Source organism: Coregonus lavaretus (assembly GCF_964263955.1).
Source record: "Coregonus lavaretus genome assembly, chromosome: 35".
Lineage (NCBI taxonomy): Eukaryota > Metazoa > Chordata > Actinopteri > Salmoniformes > Salmonidae > Coregonus > Coregonus lavaretus.
In genome coordinates this window covers 9,412,766-9,433,942 of record NC_140022.1, presented here as the reverse complement: position 1 = coordinate 9,433,942, position 21,177 = coordinate 9,412,766, and the positions used below count along the sequence as shown (strand labels likewise).

The 21,177-nt window shown below is 44.4% G+C and overlaps 1 protein-coding gene across 1 annotated transcript in view; it reads left to right on the top strand.

Moving 5' to 3' along the window:
- LOC311109559 (prostaglandin F2 receptor negative regulator-like) overlaps positions 1-21,177 on the top strand; it is a gene marked incomplete at its 5' end in the record, with an annotated part of 46,227 nt that overhangs the window by 11,815 nt on the left and 13,235 nt on the right. Inside the window, 7 exons of the mRNA XM_084152479.1 lie at positions 2,613-3,023; positions 4,239-4,598; positions 16,687-17,006; positions 17,129-17,249; positions 18,937-19,156; positions 19,261-19,445; positions 20,131-20,238. Coding sequence (XP_084008605.1) covers positions 2,613-3,023; positions 4,239-4,598; positions 16,687-17,006; positions 17,129-17,249; positions 18,937-19,156; positions 19,261-19,445; positions 20,131-20,238 — 1,725 coding nt within the window. The remainder of the gene's footprint in view (positions 1-2,612; positions 3,024-4,238; positions 4,599-16,686; positions 17,007-17,128; positions 17,250-18,936; positions 19,157-19,260; positions 19,446-20,130; positions 20,239-21,177) is intronic.

The window sequence follows — 21,177 nt, the reverse complement described above, 5'->3', positions numbered from 1 at the left end:
ATGCTTGTTGAAATTCTCGATTATTGTAGATTTATCGGTGGTGATAGTGTTTCCTAGCCTCAGTGCAGTGGGCAGCTGGGAGGAAGTGCTCTTATTTTCCATGGACTTTACAGTGTCCCAAAACTTTTTGGAGTTAGTGCTACAGGATGCAAATTTTTGTTTGAAAAAGTTAGCCTTTGCTTTCCTAACTGCTTGTGTATATTGGTTCCTAACTTCCCTGAAAAGTTGCATATCAGTCTGTCTGAATAAGCTGAGGGAGAGAGGAAAAAGAGTTAGTGGTGAATTGAGCTGATGAGAGCTGGAACCGGTAGATGGCTGAGATTATGCAATCTGGTTGATATTGTGAAATCTTAAGTGCTCTTGAAATAATAGGTGATTTTTATGCTGCTTTTAGCCATGATATAAAACAATGTTTCATTGTGGTCTAGTATAGTTGAACAAGTGTTTGTCCCATGTTTTCAAGAGCTGAACTACACGATCCCAGACATTTTCCTTGCGCTTAAAAAGCTTATTTCTCTAATTTTGTGCACAAATCACTGTTAGTGAGCATTTCTCCTTTGCCAAGATAATCCTGACAAGATCCTGAGGCCCATTGTCGTGCCATTCATCTGCTGCCATCACCTCATGTTTCAACATAATGCACTGCCCCATGTCGCAAGGATATGTTCACAATTACTGGAAGCTGAAAATGTCCCAGTTCTTCCATGGCCTGCATACTCACCAGACATGTCACCCACTAAGCATGTTTGGAATGCTCTGGATTGACATGTACGACAGTGTGTTCCAGTTCCCGCTAATATCCAGCAATTTCGCACAGCCATTGAGGAGTGGGACAGTATTCCACAGGCCACAATCAACAGCCTGATCAACTCTATGTGAAGGAGATGTGTGAGGCAAATGGTGGTCACACCAGATACTGACTGGTTTTCTGATCCACGGCCCTACCTTTTTTTTTTTTTATTGGTATGTGACCAACAGATGCATATCTGTATTTCCAGTCATGAAATCCGTAGATTAGAGCCTAATGCATTTATTTCAATTGACTGATTTCCTTATATGAACTGTAACTCTGTAAACATTTTGAAATGGTTGCATTTTATATTTTTGTTCAGTGTAGAAGAGATGTGTTGTATACACAGTCCAGTGAGATCCATTGGTGACGTAAATTAGTTTAATCTGGTATGGAGAGTCACCTGTATAGAGGCAGTCTCCTGACCTTTCCGATGGGTGTGTCAATGCAAATAACATTCTCCACCAACACTTTCAGTTTTGTATGTGCTTGGCTCTCAACTCTATAACACACACACATTTTTACTTCCGTTCTGAACGCTGCTTCTGCTATGACAACTATTAATGATCAACTGAATGGCTTTCAGCACGTTCAAGATTAGTAATGGCTTTCTGTTGTGCAATGTTCACTTTCTCCATACCCAAACACATAGACAGGAACATGTTTAGCTAGTTGGGGAAAGGAATATTTTGAACTAATGTGTGACAGTGATTTGGCAGCTCCAGGACACTAAGTCTAATATCAAAGACTTTGGTAGAATGGCAGCTTACTGAGCTTTGAGTAAGAAGGTTTATCAGAATATGAACACTTCAAAGCACTGTGTATCTTTCTTGTTTAGAGGCTGGGAGTGAGGAAGAGGGTAAGAGAGGGAGGGTGAGCGGGAGGAGGGAGTGAGGAAGAGGGTAAGAGAGGGAGGGTGAGCGGGAGGAGGGAGTGAGGAAGAGGGTAAGAGAGGGAGGGTGAGCGGGAGGAGGGAGTGAGGAAGAGGGTAAGAGAGGGAGGGTGAGCAGTAGGAGGGAGTGAGGAAGAGGGTAAGAGAGGGAGGGTGAGCGGGAGGAGGGAGTGAGGAAGAGGGTAAGAGAGGGAGGGTGAGCGGGAGGAGGGAGTGAGGAAGAGGGTAAGAGAGGGAGGGTGAGCGGGAGGAGGGAGTGAGGAAGAGGGTAAGAGAGGGAGGGTGAGCGGGAGGAGGGAGTGAGGAAGAGGGTAAGAGAGGGAGGGTGAGCGGGAGGAGGGAGTGAGGAAGAGGGTAAGAGAGGGAGGGTGAGCAGTAGGAGGGAGTGAGGAAGAGGGTAAGAGAGGTAGGGTGAGCGGGAGGAGGGAGTGAGGAAGACCGACATTGCGAGAGAGGGACAGGCAGCCATTGCCTGTCTCTCTCCCTCTCCTTCCCCCTCTCTCCTTATATCTCTGTTTATTCAGCTGTGACGGTCAGAGTAAACAGGGCTTCTCTCTCCTCTGATGTGATTATCAAATCTAAACCCTCCTTACACACACTGTTGACAGCAGCACACCCCATTACGCCCCTCACTGACAGCCTAAACCGTGTGTGTTTTTGTGCATGGGGGGGGGGTTAGGAGAGAGTGACAGATGAGGAAGATTTTTCATGGATTATAAAAGCAGTAATGCCTCTTGGCGATGAAGGAGGAACATGATGACATTTTGATTTTGAGATGTTGTGTTGGCTTACGGCAACATCTGTTAACATTCACTGCCACCATGACATTTCACATGCAGTAAAAAAACCTATTCGATGTAGTGTAGCAGCAAATTAACGATACTAGCCCTGACTGTGTGTGTGTGTTAACTGTCTGTCCTTTCCCTACAGTCATTGCTAACACCCTGAAGGTGGCCCCGGAGGCCCCAGAGCCTGTGGTCCCCGAGGGTGGTGACATCACCCTCTCCTGCAACGTCACCCGCCACTTCACCGATCCCACCTACCTGTCCGTCACCTGGTCGCTACGGAGACCAGGCATCCCATTGGTGGACATCATGACCGTTGGCCCAGATGGGGGTGTAGTCACAGGAAGTGGCTCCGCCCAGCGCTACGCTGAAGGAGGGCTCCGATTGGCTAGTCGCAGAGATGGGGCGTTTGGATTGGTTGTTGCCGGGGTGACGCAGGCTGATGCGGGGATGTATGTGTGCACGGGGAGGGAATGGACTCACGAGGAAGGAGATCAGTGGAAGAACATTGTGGAGAAGACTGTGGAGATGGGAGCTGTGGCAGTCACACCTACAGGTAAAGGGGATGGGGTGTGTCTTGTATGTACTTTAGAGTGAGAGACATTCAGCCGATCCTAAATCAATCCCCTTTGACCCTAACCCCTGGAGCTTCCACCTTACAGATGTGAAAATATCGAAAGGTTAGGACCTGCTGAGAAGAGAGAGGGGGATCTGGGGGATGGTAGAGTAGTTTCTATGGTCCGTACTTTATTTTAGCCTTGCAGCATTTCTTTGTGTGTTGGAGAGGCTCTTGACCGAGAGATCTATCTCAGCCCCTCCCCCTGTCAGCCCTTTATCCCTGGTTGTGTGAGTGTAGGAGTTCCCCTGACACACACACACACATACACACACAATGGTTGCCTGGGACACCATATACCCCTAACCCCTCTCCTGCATGGTGAGTGATTTAAAATGGGGGTGAAGAACAGAGGGAGAAGCTCAGCAGGAAGACAACATAGAGAGGCTGGGCCTTCCTTTACATTTATCTAAGTACAGACTAGTGTAGCCAAGCAGCCACTATTGACTGTCTACTGAGACGCTAAAGTAAAGAGGATTGGAGAAGTCTAACAGTGGCCTTTTGTCCTGCCTCTCTTGTCTAAACATACATAGTGAACTATAGTGAAGTCATCTCACCTACTACCAGATATCCCATTGTCTCCTATAGTAGCAGTATCCAGGATTTTATTTGATAAATATAAACCCCCTCAAAAGGGTTTAGATTTAGCTTCAGTTCAGTCTCTGGAGTCATGAGTCGTATCATGTTTTAATGTGATTTTCCTTGACTTTTCTTTTGAATAGCTTTGAAACTCTTTCTGTTAACATTAGCCTTAATCTTTCTCTACGTATGTTCACTTTTAATTGTTACCCTTTTTATACTTGACATTTCGAGGGTTCTAGAGCTTTTAATTTGACTTTTTAATGAATAGTAATCCTTTATCTTCTATATGTGGGTCTTTCAACTTCTCACTGTTCACTGTTGGATCTTTTTGATTTGGCTGGTTTTAATCAAGTTTATATTACATTTGAATCTCTTCTACTTCTTGTCTTTTGTTCTGAAGAGGACTTGTATCTCCATATCCAACTGTACTAGAATGTTCTATCTTTTCACCATGTACTTATACTTATCCAACCGGTCCAGATCTACAGTTGTCTAGCAGTTAGGAGCTAGGGGTTGTTTCCCTGTTTATTGGTTCTAACAGCAGCCATTTTGTCTTCTCCCTCCCCCTTCCAGCTCGTTCCCTGTCTGTCGTGGCCAAGTCCAACACCACGCTCAACATGGACGACACCCTGACCCTCACCTGCCTGGTCGCGGCCGGCAACTTGGCCTCCCTGGCCCTGGAGGTCACCTGGCTTGTGGATGGACGCACAGCGGTCAGCCTGGGCCGTGACGGGGTGGTCTCAAACGGGTCCCCCTCGGTGGGGCTGGAGCGGACGGGGCCAGGGGAGTTCAGGCTGGTGGTGAGGGGGGTAAAGGGGTCTGACGAGGGGATGTACTCCTGTAGGGTCCGGGCCTGGGTCGGAAGAGGAGGAGGATGGTACCAAGCTGCAGAGAAGACCTCCAACCCAGTACAGGTTCTAGTCACAAAGATCAGTGAGTGGAAGTGCTGTTAAATATCGACTATGTTTTTCAGGTCTTGAAATGCAGTCCAACCAAGATTACCATATCTAACATACTATTAATAGCATTGGCCTCTCACTAGGCTTACTTTGAACACACATGCTTCACGGCGGCAGTAGATCAGTGATGCCTTGTACTACACAACACACACACACACACACACGAACACACACATCACACGAACACACACATCACACACAGGCACCCGCAGAGTGAGCCTATCCATTAGTCAAGCCTTTTTTCTGACATACCTGCCCCCACAGTGAAAAATATTGATTATTCATGCCTGTTAAGGCCTAGCTAAGTCCTTTCTCTGGTTTCACACCCCGTTTCTTTCGGTCATTCTCTCCCTCTCCCTCTCTCTTTTTTTTTCATTTAACCAGGTAAGTCAGTTAAGTACAAATTCTTATTGACATTGACATCATGGTCGCTCTGTGACCTAAGCAGTGGTGGTGTAGGGTGTAACTGTATATGTCCTGACCCGACAGGTTCAAGTGCCGGGTGTCACTCATGCCATCCATCAGAGTGTGTGGGTGGTCGTGTAGGGACGTGGATAGAGCTGGGTTGTATTCATTAGTGACCACCGTAGCGAAACATTTTGCAATGGAAAAGTGCAGGTAGTCTCTCCTAGTTTCCAGTTTGGTATGGATTATCTTTAGACCAGTGGTTCTCAACTGGTTTTGCCTCGGGACCAGGTTGTCTCAGTCGCGACCCAATATTCGCATCGCGAAAAAGAATCGGCAAAATACAATCTGGATTTTTTTAAATGTTATATTGATAGTAAATGTAGCAATTAAATGACAAGGGAACAACATTCCAACCTCTTTCATTGTCAATAATTAAATTGTACCTATATTCTTGATGAAGAATGTTAATAAACTCACTGGTTTGAGACCTCAAAATCAACCAAAATAGTGTTGCTAATAGCTCTATATTGTCAATACTCTGAATATTTATTTCTCCAGAGATTTCTATACACTTTCTACCTGGTTTAAGTTCAGACTGGAGTCTTTTAAAAAATATATTTAATCTGAGACCCGCGACCCATTTTTAAAACCTCCTGTGACCCAAATTTGGGTTGCAACCCACCAGCTAAGAATCGCTGCTTTAGACTACATGTTGCATTTGTGTGTGGAAATGCCATTGACGTCCATTGGGTTAGCATTAGCATGATAATAAGCGACCCCACTGCTCCTAGTATATGAAACCATCTTATAATTCAGATCTTGAGTGCTCCACACAGTAGCTGTGGGGTTAAATCTGCTCTGGAACCAGTTCTGCCTTGTGCTGGTCTCTAGAGAGACAAACATGACGCTCCTCTGACACACACCAAACGCTGTGCAGTAAAAACAGTCATGGAGGAAAGGCATGCATAGCCCGAGGCCAGAGTGTAGGAGTTCCCCTCTATTACCACAGAGCCCTATACCAACACAGACTCACCAACCGTATGTATGTGTTGGAGGTTACTAGATGTCTGTTTTCTGTCTGCCATTGTTCATGTTGAGAGGGCAGTGCCCTGGGTTAAGCCTAGTGGGAGAGGGTCCTAGGCAAGGCCAGACATCAATGGAAGAGGAACTGTGCCTATGTATGGAATACACACAGATGAACACATATACACTCACATCCCCATTCACACTCAAACCCAAGTCTCATGACATTCAGACCTACTACGCTGAGGAAATGGTAGTAAATGTAGTAGCACACTCTCTCCAGGATACCTCCAACCACCATAAACCTCTTTCTGTCCAACAGCAGAGGTGTACCATAATGGTATACAGAGTTGAAGTCCTCTAATCCCCTATGGAGCTACAGAGGGAACTACCCTGTCCTTCTGTACTTTTTGTTGTTGTTGTTGCTGTATTTTACCCCCTTTCTCTCCAAATTTTGATCACGTCTCATCGCTGTAACTCCCCAACGGGCTCGGAAGGCGAAGGTCGAGTCATACGTCCTCCGAAACATGACCCGCTAAACCGCGCTTCTTAACACCCGCTCCCCTCAGCAGCCTCCTGTGACACATACTTACTTCCTGAGCCATACTTAAAGGTGCGCTATGCAGAAGTCATGGTTGCTAACATTTCTAATAGGTTGACTAATTTCAGTTTGTGACAAAACAGGCAGTCATTGTACCACCTAAACTGCTGTGAAATACAATTTCCATAGGCAAAAATCTTGTACAAAACCGAAAGTAAAAGATGCAAAAACAAAATGTAAGAATGGGAAGCATAGAAATAGCACAGGTATACCGCTTCTTAGAATTGCTTTCAATTAGGATGACAGATCAATAACTCACATTTCTATGTGAATTTGGTCAGGTCGCTCAAAAACGTACATTACAGCTTTAAGTTTGTTATTCTTCCTCCATCCTACAAACCCCCCTGTGGTGATAGTGCTGTGTCACCTGTCCCATACAATCACCCAGAGTAACCATAGAGTTCAATGGGTACTCTCCAGTGGAGGCTCTACGGGGGAAGAAGGGGAGGACCATCCTCAGTGAATTTTCATAAAAATAAACATAGTTAAAAATAGTTAAACATTAATGTTATCCTTTTTTAGATAAAACTATGCAAAATATGTTTACCAAATAATTGATTAAAACACATTGTTTTGCAATGAAGGTCTATAGTAGCCTCAGCTGCACTCTGTAGGGTAGCACCATGGTGTAGCCGGAGGACAGCTTGCTTCTGTCCTCCTCTGGGTACATTGACTTCAATACAAACCCTAGGAGGCTCATGATTCTCACCCCCTTCCATAGACTTGCACAGTAATTATGACAACTTCCGGAGGACGTCCTCCAACCTATCAGCGATCTTGCAGCATGAACTGACATGTTGTCCACCCAATCAAAAGATCAGAGAATGAATCTAGTACTGAAAGCATAAGCTACATCTAGCTAGCACTGCAGTGCATAAAATGTGGTGAGTAGTTGACTCAAAGTGAGGGAGACAATAGTTTAACAGTTTTTGAACAAATTAATTTATTCCAAAATTAAGGGAGAGGGAGATGTATTATATGCAGCTAGCTAGTTTAGCCTACTCAAACACCTGGCTCAAACAGAGAGGGAGGCTATTTTACCTAGCTGGCTATGGCTATCCAACACTGGAACTCTTCCAAGTCCAAGGTAAGCTTTAGTTTTTATTGATTTATTGCCACCAGGGTCCACTGGTGTAACTGCTAAACTGCTTTCTGACGGTACACTGTACTGCATGATTGTAGCAGGTTTACTAAAGCATTAGTTCTAGTAGCTATGTTGACTATGACGTGACAACAATGTAGGCTGTTTGTAGCGGTTATCATATGAAGGTTTGGCTTGGAAAGTTTTTTTTCACCTGGTCACATACAGCTGATGTGTTGTGCACTAAGGTCCACAAGCGAAGGGAAAAGGTGAGTGTAGATAGTTGCGAGAAGGAGGTGTGTGTGTGTGTATACAACGAGCAAAGTGATCATGCTGTTTTTATGTGGCTGCTATGAAAGTGAAGTGTATGCCTGTGATCAGGGGTGTATTCATTCCGCTGATTCTGTTGAAAAATGTTTCTTAAACGGAAGCAAACGAAACGGGATAAACATACCTGAATTTGTCCAAGAGAAACTTGCATTTGCAACTGTTGGACTAATGATTACACCCTACAACTAGATGTAGGCAAGAGTGTGGAAGGTGGTATTGAATGTGTCACTGTCTGTCACCTTGATTACTAAAAATCTTCTCGACCTGTGCGCCTATGTTATACATTTTAATTCATAGGCTAGGTTGTAGCAAGCTCATGATGGGTATAGGGAAAATTAAGAGTATCATGTAGTAGCCTAAACCTGTCGACGTTACATTGAGCTGGGTGAATGGAATATGAATGACAGTTATCCAATATGCTGGAATAGAAAATAAGGCGCCATGCTCATAAATTATCATCCTCCCTCATCATAAATGGCACCACTGGTTCTCACCATATCTTCTTCATGTCTGGTGGTCCTCTGTAGCTCAATTGGTAGAGCATGGCGCTTGTAACGCCAGGGAAGTGGGTTCGATCCCCGGGACCACCCATACGTAAAAATGTATGCACACATGACTGTAAGTCGCTTTGGATAAAAGCGTCTGCTAAATGGTATATTATTATAATAATAATAATAATAATAATAATAATAATAATAGTCTGACTCAGGCTTCAGAATGCTCAGTGGCTGCTTTCTGCTGAGGAAGAGGTATGGGGGAAGCACGAAGGAGGGAGCGGAGGAAAAGATGGTGTTGACCCGGTGGAGGAATGCGCTCTGGGTCATATCTGGTTCACACACACACACACGCTCAAACACCCCAGTGAAACCAGAGACCCTCCGATGAAGGCCAGAGCTTCTTGGCAGTGGAGAGGGTCCTCAGAGAACATACCATGGAACATGCATACTCCCTTTTTCTCTATCTCTCTATCTCTCTCTCTATCTATCTATCCTCACTCCAGACAGAACACCTGCTTGCTCTGTCCAAATAATTAAATCTTCCCTTGGCGTTTTGAGTTGCACAGGGTGTGTGTGTGTGACACACTAACTATATTAGGTGTGTGTGCAGACACTTACGCTTGAGTGTGTTTTATTATTTATGGCACCAATGTCTAACTATTTTCATGAAATATACAGAATTTTGTTAGTTACATCTGGTTTGTGTGGTAGTCAAGGTGAACTCAAGTACATTAGTAAGTTAGCAAGCGTCTCTAGAGTTGAGATTGTCAGGTAGTTCCTGTCTGTTATAAACGGATGGTATCTCTATGGTAACACGCCAGACCGCATGAAAACGGCGCGGAACTCGACACACTCAAATGTCACGTTCTGTGTCACGCTCTTTTAGCTCCTAGGGAAACATGGTGGCTGAAGTATATTGTTCCCTTACTGTATGAGGTCAAAGTTCAACACATTTTATGTTCTTACCTGAACTTTGTCACAATAGTACTAAGATTGGATGACCTATTTCAGAGGCCAGACTGTGGTTACCGTTGACACTCTAGACCTGTGTTAACAGTGAGTCTCACACACACACACCTCCCCAGAGATATCTGGCAGTTAACACTGCTTCAGCTTGCCCCTGCTCACACAACCCTAAGACCGGTCTGATCCAAATCAATTGCAATTCAAACTGGTTTTATCAGAGCTTTTAATCAATTGAAATGTCCTCCCACACTCTTAACAAGGCAGGCAAAAAAGCACAACATCCTGAATGTGGAGTCTGTAGACCAGTGGTAGTCAACCCCTATGCTGCTCTAGGCTATACCCAAACTGTCTGTTTTCAATACGGCCTTTCAAGTAAACAAAACTTCCATCCAGTCTAACCACAACCCAGCAGTAGTTCCATATAATTACATGCATATACAGGGCCTTCGGAAAGTGTTCAGACCCCTTGACTTTTTCTACATTTTGGTACGTTACAGCCTTATTCAAAAATGTATTAAATCGTTTTTTTTCCGCTCATCAATCTACATGCAATACCCCATAATGACAAAGCAAAAACAGGTTTGTACAAATTTTTGATAATTTATAAAAAACTGAAATCACATTTACGTAAGTATTCAGACCCTTTTACTTAGTACTTTGACGCACCTTTGGCAGCGATTACAGCCTTGTGTCTTCTTGGGTATGACACTACAAGCTTGGCACACCTGTATTTGCGGAGTTTCTCCCATTCTTCTCTGCAGATCCTCTCAAGCTCTGTGTTAGATGGGGAGTGTTGCTGCACAGCTATTTTCAGGTCTCCAAAGATTTTAGATCGGGTTCAAGTCCGGGCTCTGGCTGGGCCACTCAAGGACATTCTGAGACTTTTCCCGAAGTCACTCCTGCGTTGTCTTGGCTGTGTGCTTAGGGTTGTTGTCCTGTTGGAAGGTGAACGCTCTGGAGCAGGTTTTCATCAAGGATCTCTCTGTATTTTGCTCCGTTCGTCTTTGCCTCGATCCTGACTAGTCTCCCAGTCCCTGCCGCTGAAAAACATCCCCACAGCATGCTGCTGCCACCACCATGCTTCACCGTAGGGATGGTGCAAGGTTTCCTCCCAGATGTGACGCATGGCATTCAGGCCAAAGAGTTCAATCTTGGTTTCATCAGACCAGAGAATCTTGTTTCTCATGGTCTGAGAGTCTTTAGGTGTCTTCCGTCTGGTCACTCTACCATAAAGGCCTGATTGGTGGAGTGCTGCAGAGATGGTTGTCTTTCTGGAAGGTTCTCCCATCTCCACAGAGGAACTATGGAGCTCTGTCAGAGTGACCATCGGGTTCTTGGTCTCCTCCCTGACCAAGGTCCTTCTCCCCCGATTGCTCAGTTTGGCCGGTCGGCCAGCTCTAGGAAGAATCTTGGTGGTTCCAAACTTCTTCCATTTAAGAATGATGGAGGCCACTGTGTTCTTGGGACCTTCAATGCTGCAGAAATTTTTTGGTACCCTTCCTCAGATCTGTGCCTTTACACAATCCTGTCTTGGCGCTCTACGGACAATTCCTTCAACCTCATGGCTTGGTTTTTGCTCTGACATGCACTGTCAACAGTGGGACTTATATAGACAGGTGTGTGCCTTTCCAAATCATGTCCAATCAATTGAATTTACCATAGGTGGACTCCAATGAAGTTGTAGAAACATCTCAAGGATGATCAATGGAAACAGGATGTACCTGAGCTCCATTTCAAGTCTCATAGCAAAAGGTCTGAATACTTATGTAAGTAAGGTATTTCTGTTTTTAAAAAATTATAAATTTGCAAAAACGTCTTTGCTTTGTAATTATGGGGTTATGTGTGTTGATTGCTGTTGATTATTATTTTTTAATCCATTTTAGAATAAGGGCTGTAACAAAATGTGGAAAAAGTGAAAGGGTCTGAATACTTTCCGTATGTATTTCATTTCATATTCTACATCTCTATGGTCCATACCAACCAGTTGGGAACCACAGCCAGGCTAATGGAAACCTAGTCGTGTTGTTGAGTTTTAAAATGTGCATTAGTGTTTTGTTTTGAGGGTCATTATCACCTTTATCAGAGCTGAGTAGTGTTCTACACTGCCTGGTGTCAGTTCTCTACTGGGTGGAGTATAGATCAGCTTTCTATTCCCTTAACAAACGGCCCTGGGACAGCCCTTGTCCTGTGTATAATGGCTCAGTTAAGCTGGTCTTGGGTAAGTAGGGGTGTGTGTGTGTGTGTGTGTGGGAGGGTGGGTGTACTTGTGTGGGCACGTGTTTTGTAAGAATGTTATGTGTATGTTTTGTTCTGTTTGTAGGCCATTAGCAGGAAATTTGAGTCGTTCTGCAGTGTGAGTCTTCCTTTGGTCTATTAATAAGCTACTGTGTGTGTCAGAGTGATAGGGGGGGGGATGAGAGAGGAGCAATGGGCACAAAGGAAGTAAGGAGGATTTTCGCAGATGAGCGTGTGATGATCCTCACAGCAGTGTAGCAGATGGTGACAGTGCATGATTCAGCCCCTGTGACGTCCAAATGACACGACAAACCCACGAACACACACACACTAATCAAGAGCAAGGAAGGTATGTGTGTGTTCACTGTTCATTGGCGCGTAAAGGGCCAATCTGTAGACTAGAGGTCTGACTGAGATATCAGCTCCATCACCTACAGAGACCCCACACACACTCCGCCACTGACGCTTAACACTGATACACTGTGTGTGTAAGCCTCAGTCGTTTCACACTGATCCACTGTGTGCCCGTGTGAGTGTTTGAGAAGTCAGATTGCCCCATTGCGCGCTCAAACACTAAGAATGGGGTTTCTAAATAATTTCACTATTCGAATAGTATCATTAATTTTTGTTGGATATCTGGATATTCTAAATACTTGTTGTTTGTGTATATGTATGTGTATATATATATATATATATATATATATATATATATATATATATATATATATATATATATATATATATATATATATATATATATATATATATATATATATATATATATATATATATATATATATATATATATATATGTATGTGTATATATATATATATATACACACATCTCACACACACACACACAGTGGGGGAAAAAAGTATTTAGTCAGCCACCAATTGTGCAAGTTCTCCCACTTAAAAAGATGAGAGGCCTGTAATTTTCATCATAAGTACACGTCAACTATGACGGACAAATTGAGGAAAAAAAATCCAGAAAATCACATTGTAGGATTTTTTTATGAATTTATTTGCAAATTATGGTGGAAAATAAGTATTTGGTCACCTACAAACAAGCAAGATTTCTGGCTCTCACAGACCTGTAACTTCTTCTTTAAGAGGCTCCTCTGTCCTCCACTCGTTACCTGTATTAATGGCACCTGTTTGAACTTGTTATCAGTATAAAAGACACCTGTCTACAACCTCAAACAGTCACACTCCAAACTCCACTATGGCCAAGACCAAAGAGCTGTCAAAGGACACCAGAAACAAAATTGTAGACCTGCACCAGGCTGGGAAGACTGAATCTGCAATAGGTAAGCAGCTTGGTTTGAAGAAATCAACTGTGGGAGCAATTATTAGGAAATGGAAGACATACAAAACCACTGATAATCTCCCTCGATCTGGGGCTCCACGCAAGATCTCACCCCGTGGGGTCAAAATGATCACAAGAACGGTGAGCAAAAATCTCAGAAACACACGGGGGGACCTAGTGAATGACCTGCAGAGAGCTGGGACCAAAGTAACAAAGCCTACCATCAGTAACACACTACGCCGCCAGGGACTCAAATCCTGCAGTGCCAGACGTGTCCCCCTGCTTAAGCCAGTACATGTCCAGGCCCATCTGAAGTTTGCTAGAGTGCATTTGGATGATCCAGAAGAGGATTGGGAGAATGTCATATGGTCAGATGAAACCAAAATATAACTTTTTGGTAAAAACTCAACTCGTCGTGTTTGGAGGACAAAGAATGCTGAGTTGCATCCAAAGAACACCATACCTACTGTGAAGCATGGGGGTGGAAACATCATGCTTTGGGGCTGTTTTTCTGCAAAGGAACCAGGACGACTGATCCGTGTAAAGAAAATAATGAATGGGGCCATGTATCGTGAGATTTTGAGTGAAAACCTCCTTCCATCAGCAAGGGCATTGAAGATGAAACGTGGCTGGGTCTTTCAGCATGACAATGATCCCAAACACACCGCCCGGGCAACGAAGGAGTGGCTTCGTAAGAAGCATTTCAAGGTCCTGGAGTGGCCTAGCCAGTCTCCAGATCTCAACCCCATAGAAAATCTTTGGAGGGAGTTGAAAGTCCGTGTTGCCCAGCGACAGCCCCAAAACATCACTGCTCTAGAGGAGATCTGCGTGGAGGAATGGGCCAAAATACCAGCAACATTGTGTGAAAACCTTGTGAAGACTTACAGAAAACGTTTGACCTGTGTCATTGCCAACAAAGGGTATAACAAAGTATTGAGAAACTTTTGTTATTGACCAAATACTTATTTTCCACCATAATTTGCAAATAAATAAATTAAAAATCCTACAATGTGATTTTCTGGATTTCTTTTTCTCATTTTGTCTGTCATAGTTGACGTGTACCTATGATGAAAATTACAGGCCTCTCATCTTTTTAAGTGGGAGAACTTGCACAATTGGTGGCTGACTAAATACTTTTTTCCCCACTGTATATATATATTTTAACATACAATGGGGAGAACAAGTATTTGATACACTGCCGATTTTGCAGGTTTTCCGACTTACAAAGCATGTAGAGGTCTGTAATTCTTATCATAGGTACACTTCAACTGTGAGAGACGGTATCTAAAACAAAAATCCAGAAAATCACATTGTATGATTTTTTAAGTAATTAATTTGCATTTTATTGCATGACATAAGTATTTGATCACCTACCAACCAGTAAGAATTCCGTCTCTCACAGACCTGTTAGTTTTTCTTCAAGAACACCTCCTGTTCTCTACTCATTACCTGTATTAACTGCACCCGTTTGAACTCGTTACCTGTATAAAAGACACCTGTCCACACACTCAATCAAACAGACTCCAACCTCTCCACAATGGCCAAGACCAGAGAGCTGTGTAAGGACATCAGGGATAAAATTGTTCAAGATGACGGTCAATCACCCTCGGTCTGGGGCTCCATGCAAGATCTCACCTCGTGGGGCATCAATGATCATGAGGAAGGTGAGGGATCAGCCCAGAACTACACGGCAGGACCTGGTCAATGACCTGAAGAGAGCTGGGACCACAGTCTCAAAGAGAACAATTAGTAACACACTACGCCGTCATGGATTAAAATCCTGCAGCGCACGCAAGGTCCCCCTGCTCAAGCCAGCGCATGTCCAGGTCCGTCTGAAGTTTGCCAATGACCATCTGGATGATCCAGAGGAGGAATGGGAGAAGGTCATGTGGTCTGATTAGACCAAAAAGCTATATTTTCGTCTCAACTCCACTCGCCGTGTTTGGAGGAAGAAGGATGAGTACAACCCCAAGAACACCATCCCAACCGTGAAGCGTGGAGGTGGAAACATCATTCTTTGGTGATGCTTTTCTGCAAAGGGGACAGGACGACTGCACCGTATTGAGGGGAGGATGGATGGGGCCATGTATCGCGAGATCTTGGCCAACAACCTCCTTCCCTCAGTAAGAGCATTGAAGATGGGTCGTGACTGGCTCTTCCAGCATGACAACGACCCGAAACACACAGCCAGGGCAACTAAGGAGTGGCTCCGTAAGAAGCATCTCAAGGTCCTGGAGTGGCCTAGCCAGTCTCCAGACCTGAACCCAATAGAAAATCTTTGGAGGGAGCTGAAAGTCCGTATTGCCCAGCGACAGCCCTGAAACCTGAAGGATCTGGGGAAGGTCTGTATGGAGGAGTGGGCCAAAATCCCTTCTGCAGTGTGTGCAAACCTGGTCAAGACCTACAGGAAACGTATGATCTCTGTAATTGCAAAGAAAGGTTTCTGTACCAAATATTAAGTTCTGCTTTTCTGTTGTATCAAATACTTATGTCATGCAATAAAATGCAAATTAATTACTTAAAAATCATACAATGTGATTTTCTGGATTTTTGTTTTAGATTCCATCTCTCACTGTTGAAATGTACCTATAATAAAAAATTACAGACCTCTACATGCTTCGTAAGTAGGAAAACCTGCAAAATCAGCAGTGTATCAAATATTTGTTCTCCCCACTGTACGTTTTTAACCTGAGCACTGCTGCGGGAGGGAGAGAGGCTGGTGCTCTATTGCTCTGCGGAGAGGCCTGTGAGATGGGCGCTAGCGAGACAAGTAGCCAAGGCAACGCGACTACAGCCAAGACTAGCTAACTTGTAGCAGCCACAATTTATTATCCCATATAACAGTGCCTGTCTTGACTGGAGGAGCCTAGAGAAGCTAGCTAGCCAGCTTTAGCTAGCTAGGCTATTTGAGGCCACATGCTGCGCTTTCTCCCCAACACCATTCAGATAAAACAGGCGACCTGTTGGTTGCTCGTTGTAGCCTACACCTTCTTCTCATTTTTGTTAACTTTTAATTCTGTAATTTTATTCCGTCTTTCATTGCATTAGTGAACTTTCACTCCACTTGCTACACACTGAGCCTCTTTGTCTTTTGATTGGCCAACATGATAAACAAGCTACACAGGTGAAGGCTACTGGTCGGCTACCAGTATTTATTAAATATACATTTATGTAATTATTTTCATGGGGTGCATGTCATAAAATCTACGTTGAAGTTTGTTTAATTAAATTCATAATTTGAAATGGTATGTCCTTGTATGTAACAATGTCACATGGATATTTTAATTTCGAAACATCCTTCTTAAAAACACTTCTTTTTTTTCTCACAAAAATGAATACAAACGCACATTCGGATATTTGAATAATTGTGCACATCCCTAACACACACCACACATTGGATTCACGCCTACAGACAGGGAAAAGCTCTGCTCACCACTACCCCAGTGGATGTGAAGTGGCTTCTAGATGAGTCGTTCATAACTAACTAATCTGGCCCCAAGGTGGATGTTGTTTTACCATGTCCCTTTATTGACATTTAGTGTCTGTTTTTATTGATGTTTCTCTCTCTCTGTTCTCCTTTCCTCCCCTCCATCTTTCTGTCCCTTCCTCCAGAGCCTAGTTTCGCCGTGACCCTTACCCCCTCGTCGACCCCGCAGGTCACAGGTGACCTCATAGAGCTGGCGTGTCATGTGACCAACATCATCCACCTCCTTGCAGGGGGCCGACTGGGCGTGGCCTGGGAGTACACACCACTTCCTGGTCCACCCGGCGACCGCCCGACAACCACACAGACCACCCTCCCCATTGGTTCCCTGGATGCCCACGGCAACCTGAAGTCTGGGACGCTGTACCGTGATAGGTTGGAGTCTGGTGCCATCGTTCTGACCCGAGTAGAGCCGGATACATTCAAGCTCCGCTTCCTACGCACACAGGTGTGTGTGTGTACCTAAAGCACAATCATTTGTTAGACACACAAGTTTGTATTGAAGCTAGAGCCGCTAACAAGGTGTGTGTGTGTGTGTGTGTGTGTGTGTGTGTGTGTGTGTGTCATCAGGAGGTGGACATGGGGGCGTATGCATGCAGTGTGACAGCGTGGAGTCCCTCTAGGCAGGGTGGAATGGAGAAGGAAGCAGAGTACCTCACCCCCCCTCTCACCGTCCGATGGGAATCCAAACGTAAGTAGTGATGACACTCATTCTCTCGCTCTTCCTCTCTCCTTCCTCCCTCCTTTTTTATTTATCTTTGACGAAACCACCTGAATATAGCAATGTTATTTAATACATTTGTCATTCTGCTATGCTAATTTGTTTTCTCATCACATGTTTTCTTTGATGTGTTTGAGGTAATAAGTGACATGTGTTCTGAATGGGAGTCAAAGCTAGAGGATGGAAAGCATTCCCATGTAATCTTGGCTTCTTTCATGTTGGCCGCTCAACAAACATGGCAGTGGATGTAGAGGCGCCACTGTAGGTCTGACAACAGGAAAGCCTGTACCATGGCACACCACAAGCCTAGAACACACACACACACACACACACAGACGGATGCATCAGTCTCTAACACACCAGCCATGGCGTCAGTCAGTTTGGCGTGTGAGCGACAGCTATGAGTCCTAGTTCCCACTGTTGATTGAGTCTAAATAGTTCTCATTGATATAACTTCACAACATTTGCCCTTCGGCTTCCAGATTCTCACGAAATAACCTTTTTACACAGACACAGACGCACACACACATACTGAACTCTGTGAACCCCATAATGCTAATTAGATGATGGTGATCTAGTGTAATAGCTACTGAATAGCGATGAGATATGATCAGCATATACCGTAGGGAGTGTGTGTGTGTGTGTATGTATATATGTATGTGTATATATATATATATATATATACACACACACATATATATATATATATATATATATATATATATATATATATATATATATATATATATATATATATATATATATATATATATATATATATATATATATATATATATATATATATATGTATGTGTGTGTGTGTGTATATATATATATATATATATATATATATATATATATATATATATATATATATAATTATTTTTTTCTTCTCCCTCTTCTAGTTTTGACTGTCTTCCTCTGTCCTCCCAGCAACTCTGGGATTCCCCTTCTCTCTCTGTTCTTCTCTCAATCGCTCTCTTCGTCTCTCACTCTCTCTGTCCGTCTCTGTCTGCAGAACTCAGTCAGTGTCATTGTCCATTCATGAAGTCCAGACTTTCCTACTGATGATCTGTCCACTCAGTCTCTGTGGTTACTACTGACAGCTGGTTGTTAGGAAACAGTAGCTGTGGTTACAGAGCGTCTGACCGTTTACTGTCTGTCTGTAGTCCTGGTTACTCACTATCAAATCAATCAATCAAATGTTATTTATAAAGCCCTTTTTACATCAGCAGATGTCACAAAGTGCTATACAGAAACCCAGCCTAAAACCCCAAACAGCAAGCAATGCAGATGTAGAAGCACGGTGGCTAGGGAAAACTCAGTAGAAAGGCAGAAACTTAGAGGAACCAGGCTCTGAGGGGTGGCCAGTCCCCTTCTGGCTGTGCGGGGTAGAGATTATAACAGTACATGGCCATTAAGGCCAGGTTTTTCTCCAAGATGTTTACTTACCACTCTGCTAGCCTCTAGCTTGATGGCTTGCACTGCTTCCCTTGCCATTACCTCAGTACCTGGCCCACACTATCACCCAAATCCCTGTTGCTCTCATGGTCCTTGATTTTGGTTGAGCTCCAGACAGCTTTTTTAAGTCATAAGGATGAACACTTTGATTGATTGACTCACTGATTTATTGATTGACTGATCTGTCTCCCTCCAGGTCCGTCTCTAACCGCCGTGGCGAAGCGTGTGCGTGAGGCGGCGGCGGGCGGAGCCACCTTTGAGATGAGCTGTACCGTATCCCAAGAGCACTTGCAGGACCCGGGCTACTCTGTGCTGGTGCAGACTCAGGAGAGCGTGGATGCTGCCACCAGAACTGTCCTCTCTCTCAGTCCTGACTCTGTACTACAGCATGGAGGGGCTACAGATCCTAACCGCAGGTAGAGACACACACACTGTACTGAGCAGTATGTATCATAAGATGAATTAAGTTGTGTCATTACTAGTGAGTTATGTTGAAACTAAACTGGATTCTGGCTCCCAGGGACAGCCTTGTTCTGACTAAGACGGGTCCGGCTGAGTTCTGCTTCCGTCTGGCCGGAGTGCAGCAGGCTGACCGGGGCTTCTACTGGTGTGACATCACCACCTGGACCAAACAACCAGGCCAGGCCTGGACCAAAGCTGTCAGCGCCAAGTCCAACAAGGTCCAGATCAACTTCCAGGAGACTGGTATGAGGATGGAACACACACCCTGACCACCACTGAGTTACATAGTAATATCTACTGTGTCTATACCCACTAGTCTTTTACTGAAGGATACACATGAACTCAAAATATACTCTCACACATTCCCTGCATTGGCCTAGTTGGCTGTGTTTGATCTTAGTGGTAGAGGGGTGTGAATAGTTATTGAAACCCCTACTACTGTCTCTGGGGAGGTAGACTCCTCGTGTTCTCTCTCTCACTGTGGAAAGACACACGCTCTCGCTTACGTTTACATTTGTCATTTAGCAGACACTCTAATACAGAGCGTCTTAGAGGAGCAATTAGAGTTAAGTGCCTTGCTCAAGGGCACATTGGCAGATTCGAACCAGCAACCTTTCTGTTACTGGTCCAACGCTCCTAACCGCTAGGCCCTTCTTCCTCTCTGTGGGGTGGAAGCTTCAAAGTGGCAACCCATAGCAAATCTCTCCTGGACAAATCAGTTAGAAGCCGCAAGGATCCGTATCACTGGCTCTCTTTGTGTGTGTGTGGGCGTGTTGGACATGTGTTAGAGGAGACAGAGTTATTTGGATGAGCACCTTTGAAAGACCGGGTGAAGGACCATGTTGGACTGTGTATTAAAGGGTGTTAGGGGTGTAAGCACAGTGAATGTAACCCCTGACCTCTAACCTGTGTGTGTTCCTTCCTGTAGGCCCCTCGTTCGCCGTGGCCATCCGCTCTGACACCACCACTCTGTATCCCTGGGAGACCGGCAAGTTGGTGTGTGCCCTGAGCGTCTCTGGAGCATCCCCCAAGTCAGGTAGGAGACATCACACACTCTCATCAGGTGATGGCTGGATCACAACCTTCCAGTGTTGAGACAGAGTTCATTAGTTTCTTATCAGCTCTCCTGTTCACATCTCTACATCCTTCCCACATCCTCTCCTCCTGTCCTCATCCTGCCTCTTATCACACTGTTCTTTCTGCACTCAATCTCTCCCGTTCTCCCTGCTCAGGGAGGAGTGCAGTATGACCTCTTACTGGAAGTCGCTCTGTCTCATTCTCTCTCTTATCAACTCTCTCTCTCTCACTTTGTCTTCCTCTCCCTCCCTCTCTCAGCCATTAGATTACATAAATCACTCTCTCTCTCTGTGTGTCTCTCGCTCGCTGTGTCTCTCGCTCGCTGTGTCTCTCGCTCGCTGTGTCGCTCGCTCGCTCTCTCTCGCTCGCTGTGTCTCTCGCTCGCTGTGTCTCTCGCTCGCTGTGTCTCTCGCTCGCTGTGTCTCTCTGATATTATCTTTCTATGTTCTACAGTCCAGTCTAACACAACAGAGAGCAGTCAGATCAGAACAGAATTCTGCTCAGCAGCTGTGTGTGTGTGTGTGTGTGTGTGTGTGTGTCTGAATGTGATAATGCGATTACGCAAGAGGGGGGAAAAGTGTCATTTTTCAGAACCCCAGCTGTTGGTGTGTGTGCATGTATTCACATGCATACACACAGTCTCTCACACACACGCCTTTCTGTTATTCACATGCATATCAGAGAACGTAATGGAATGTCGTAGTAATTTTATGGGCAGTTGCAGCTTCTTTTCCTGATGGAAGAACATAGCAGTTAGTTACCTACAGGGAGACAGCTGGAAGGCTGCAGGGGAATGGTATTACTGAGCTACTCTTATTGTCTTGGTCATGATGCCTCAAAATGGGTATTGTGACGCACTATTCAAGCCAAATTGTTACAACTAATCCAACTGATACTA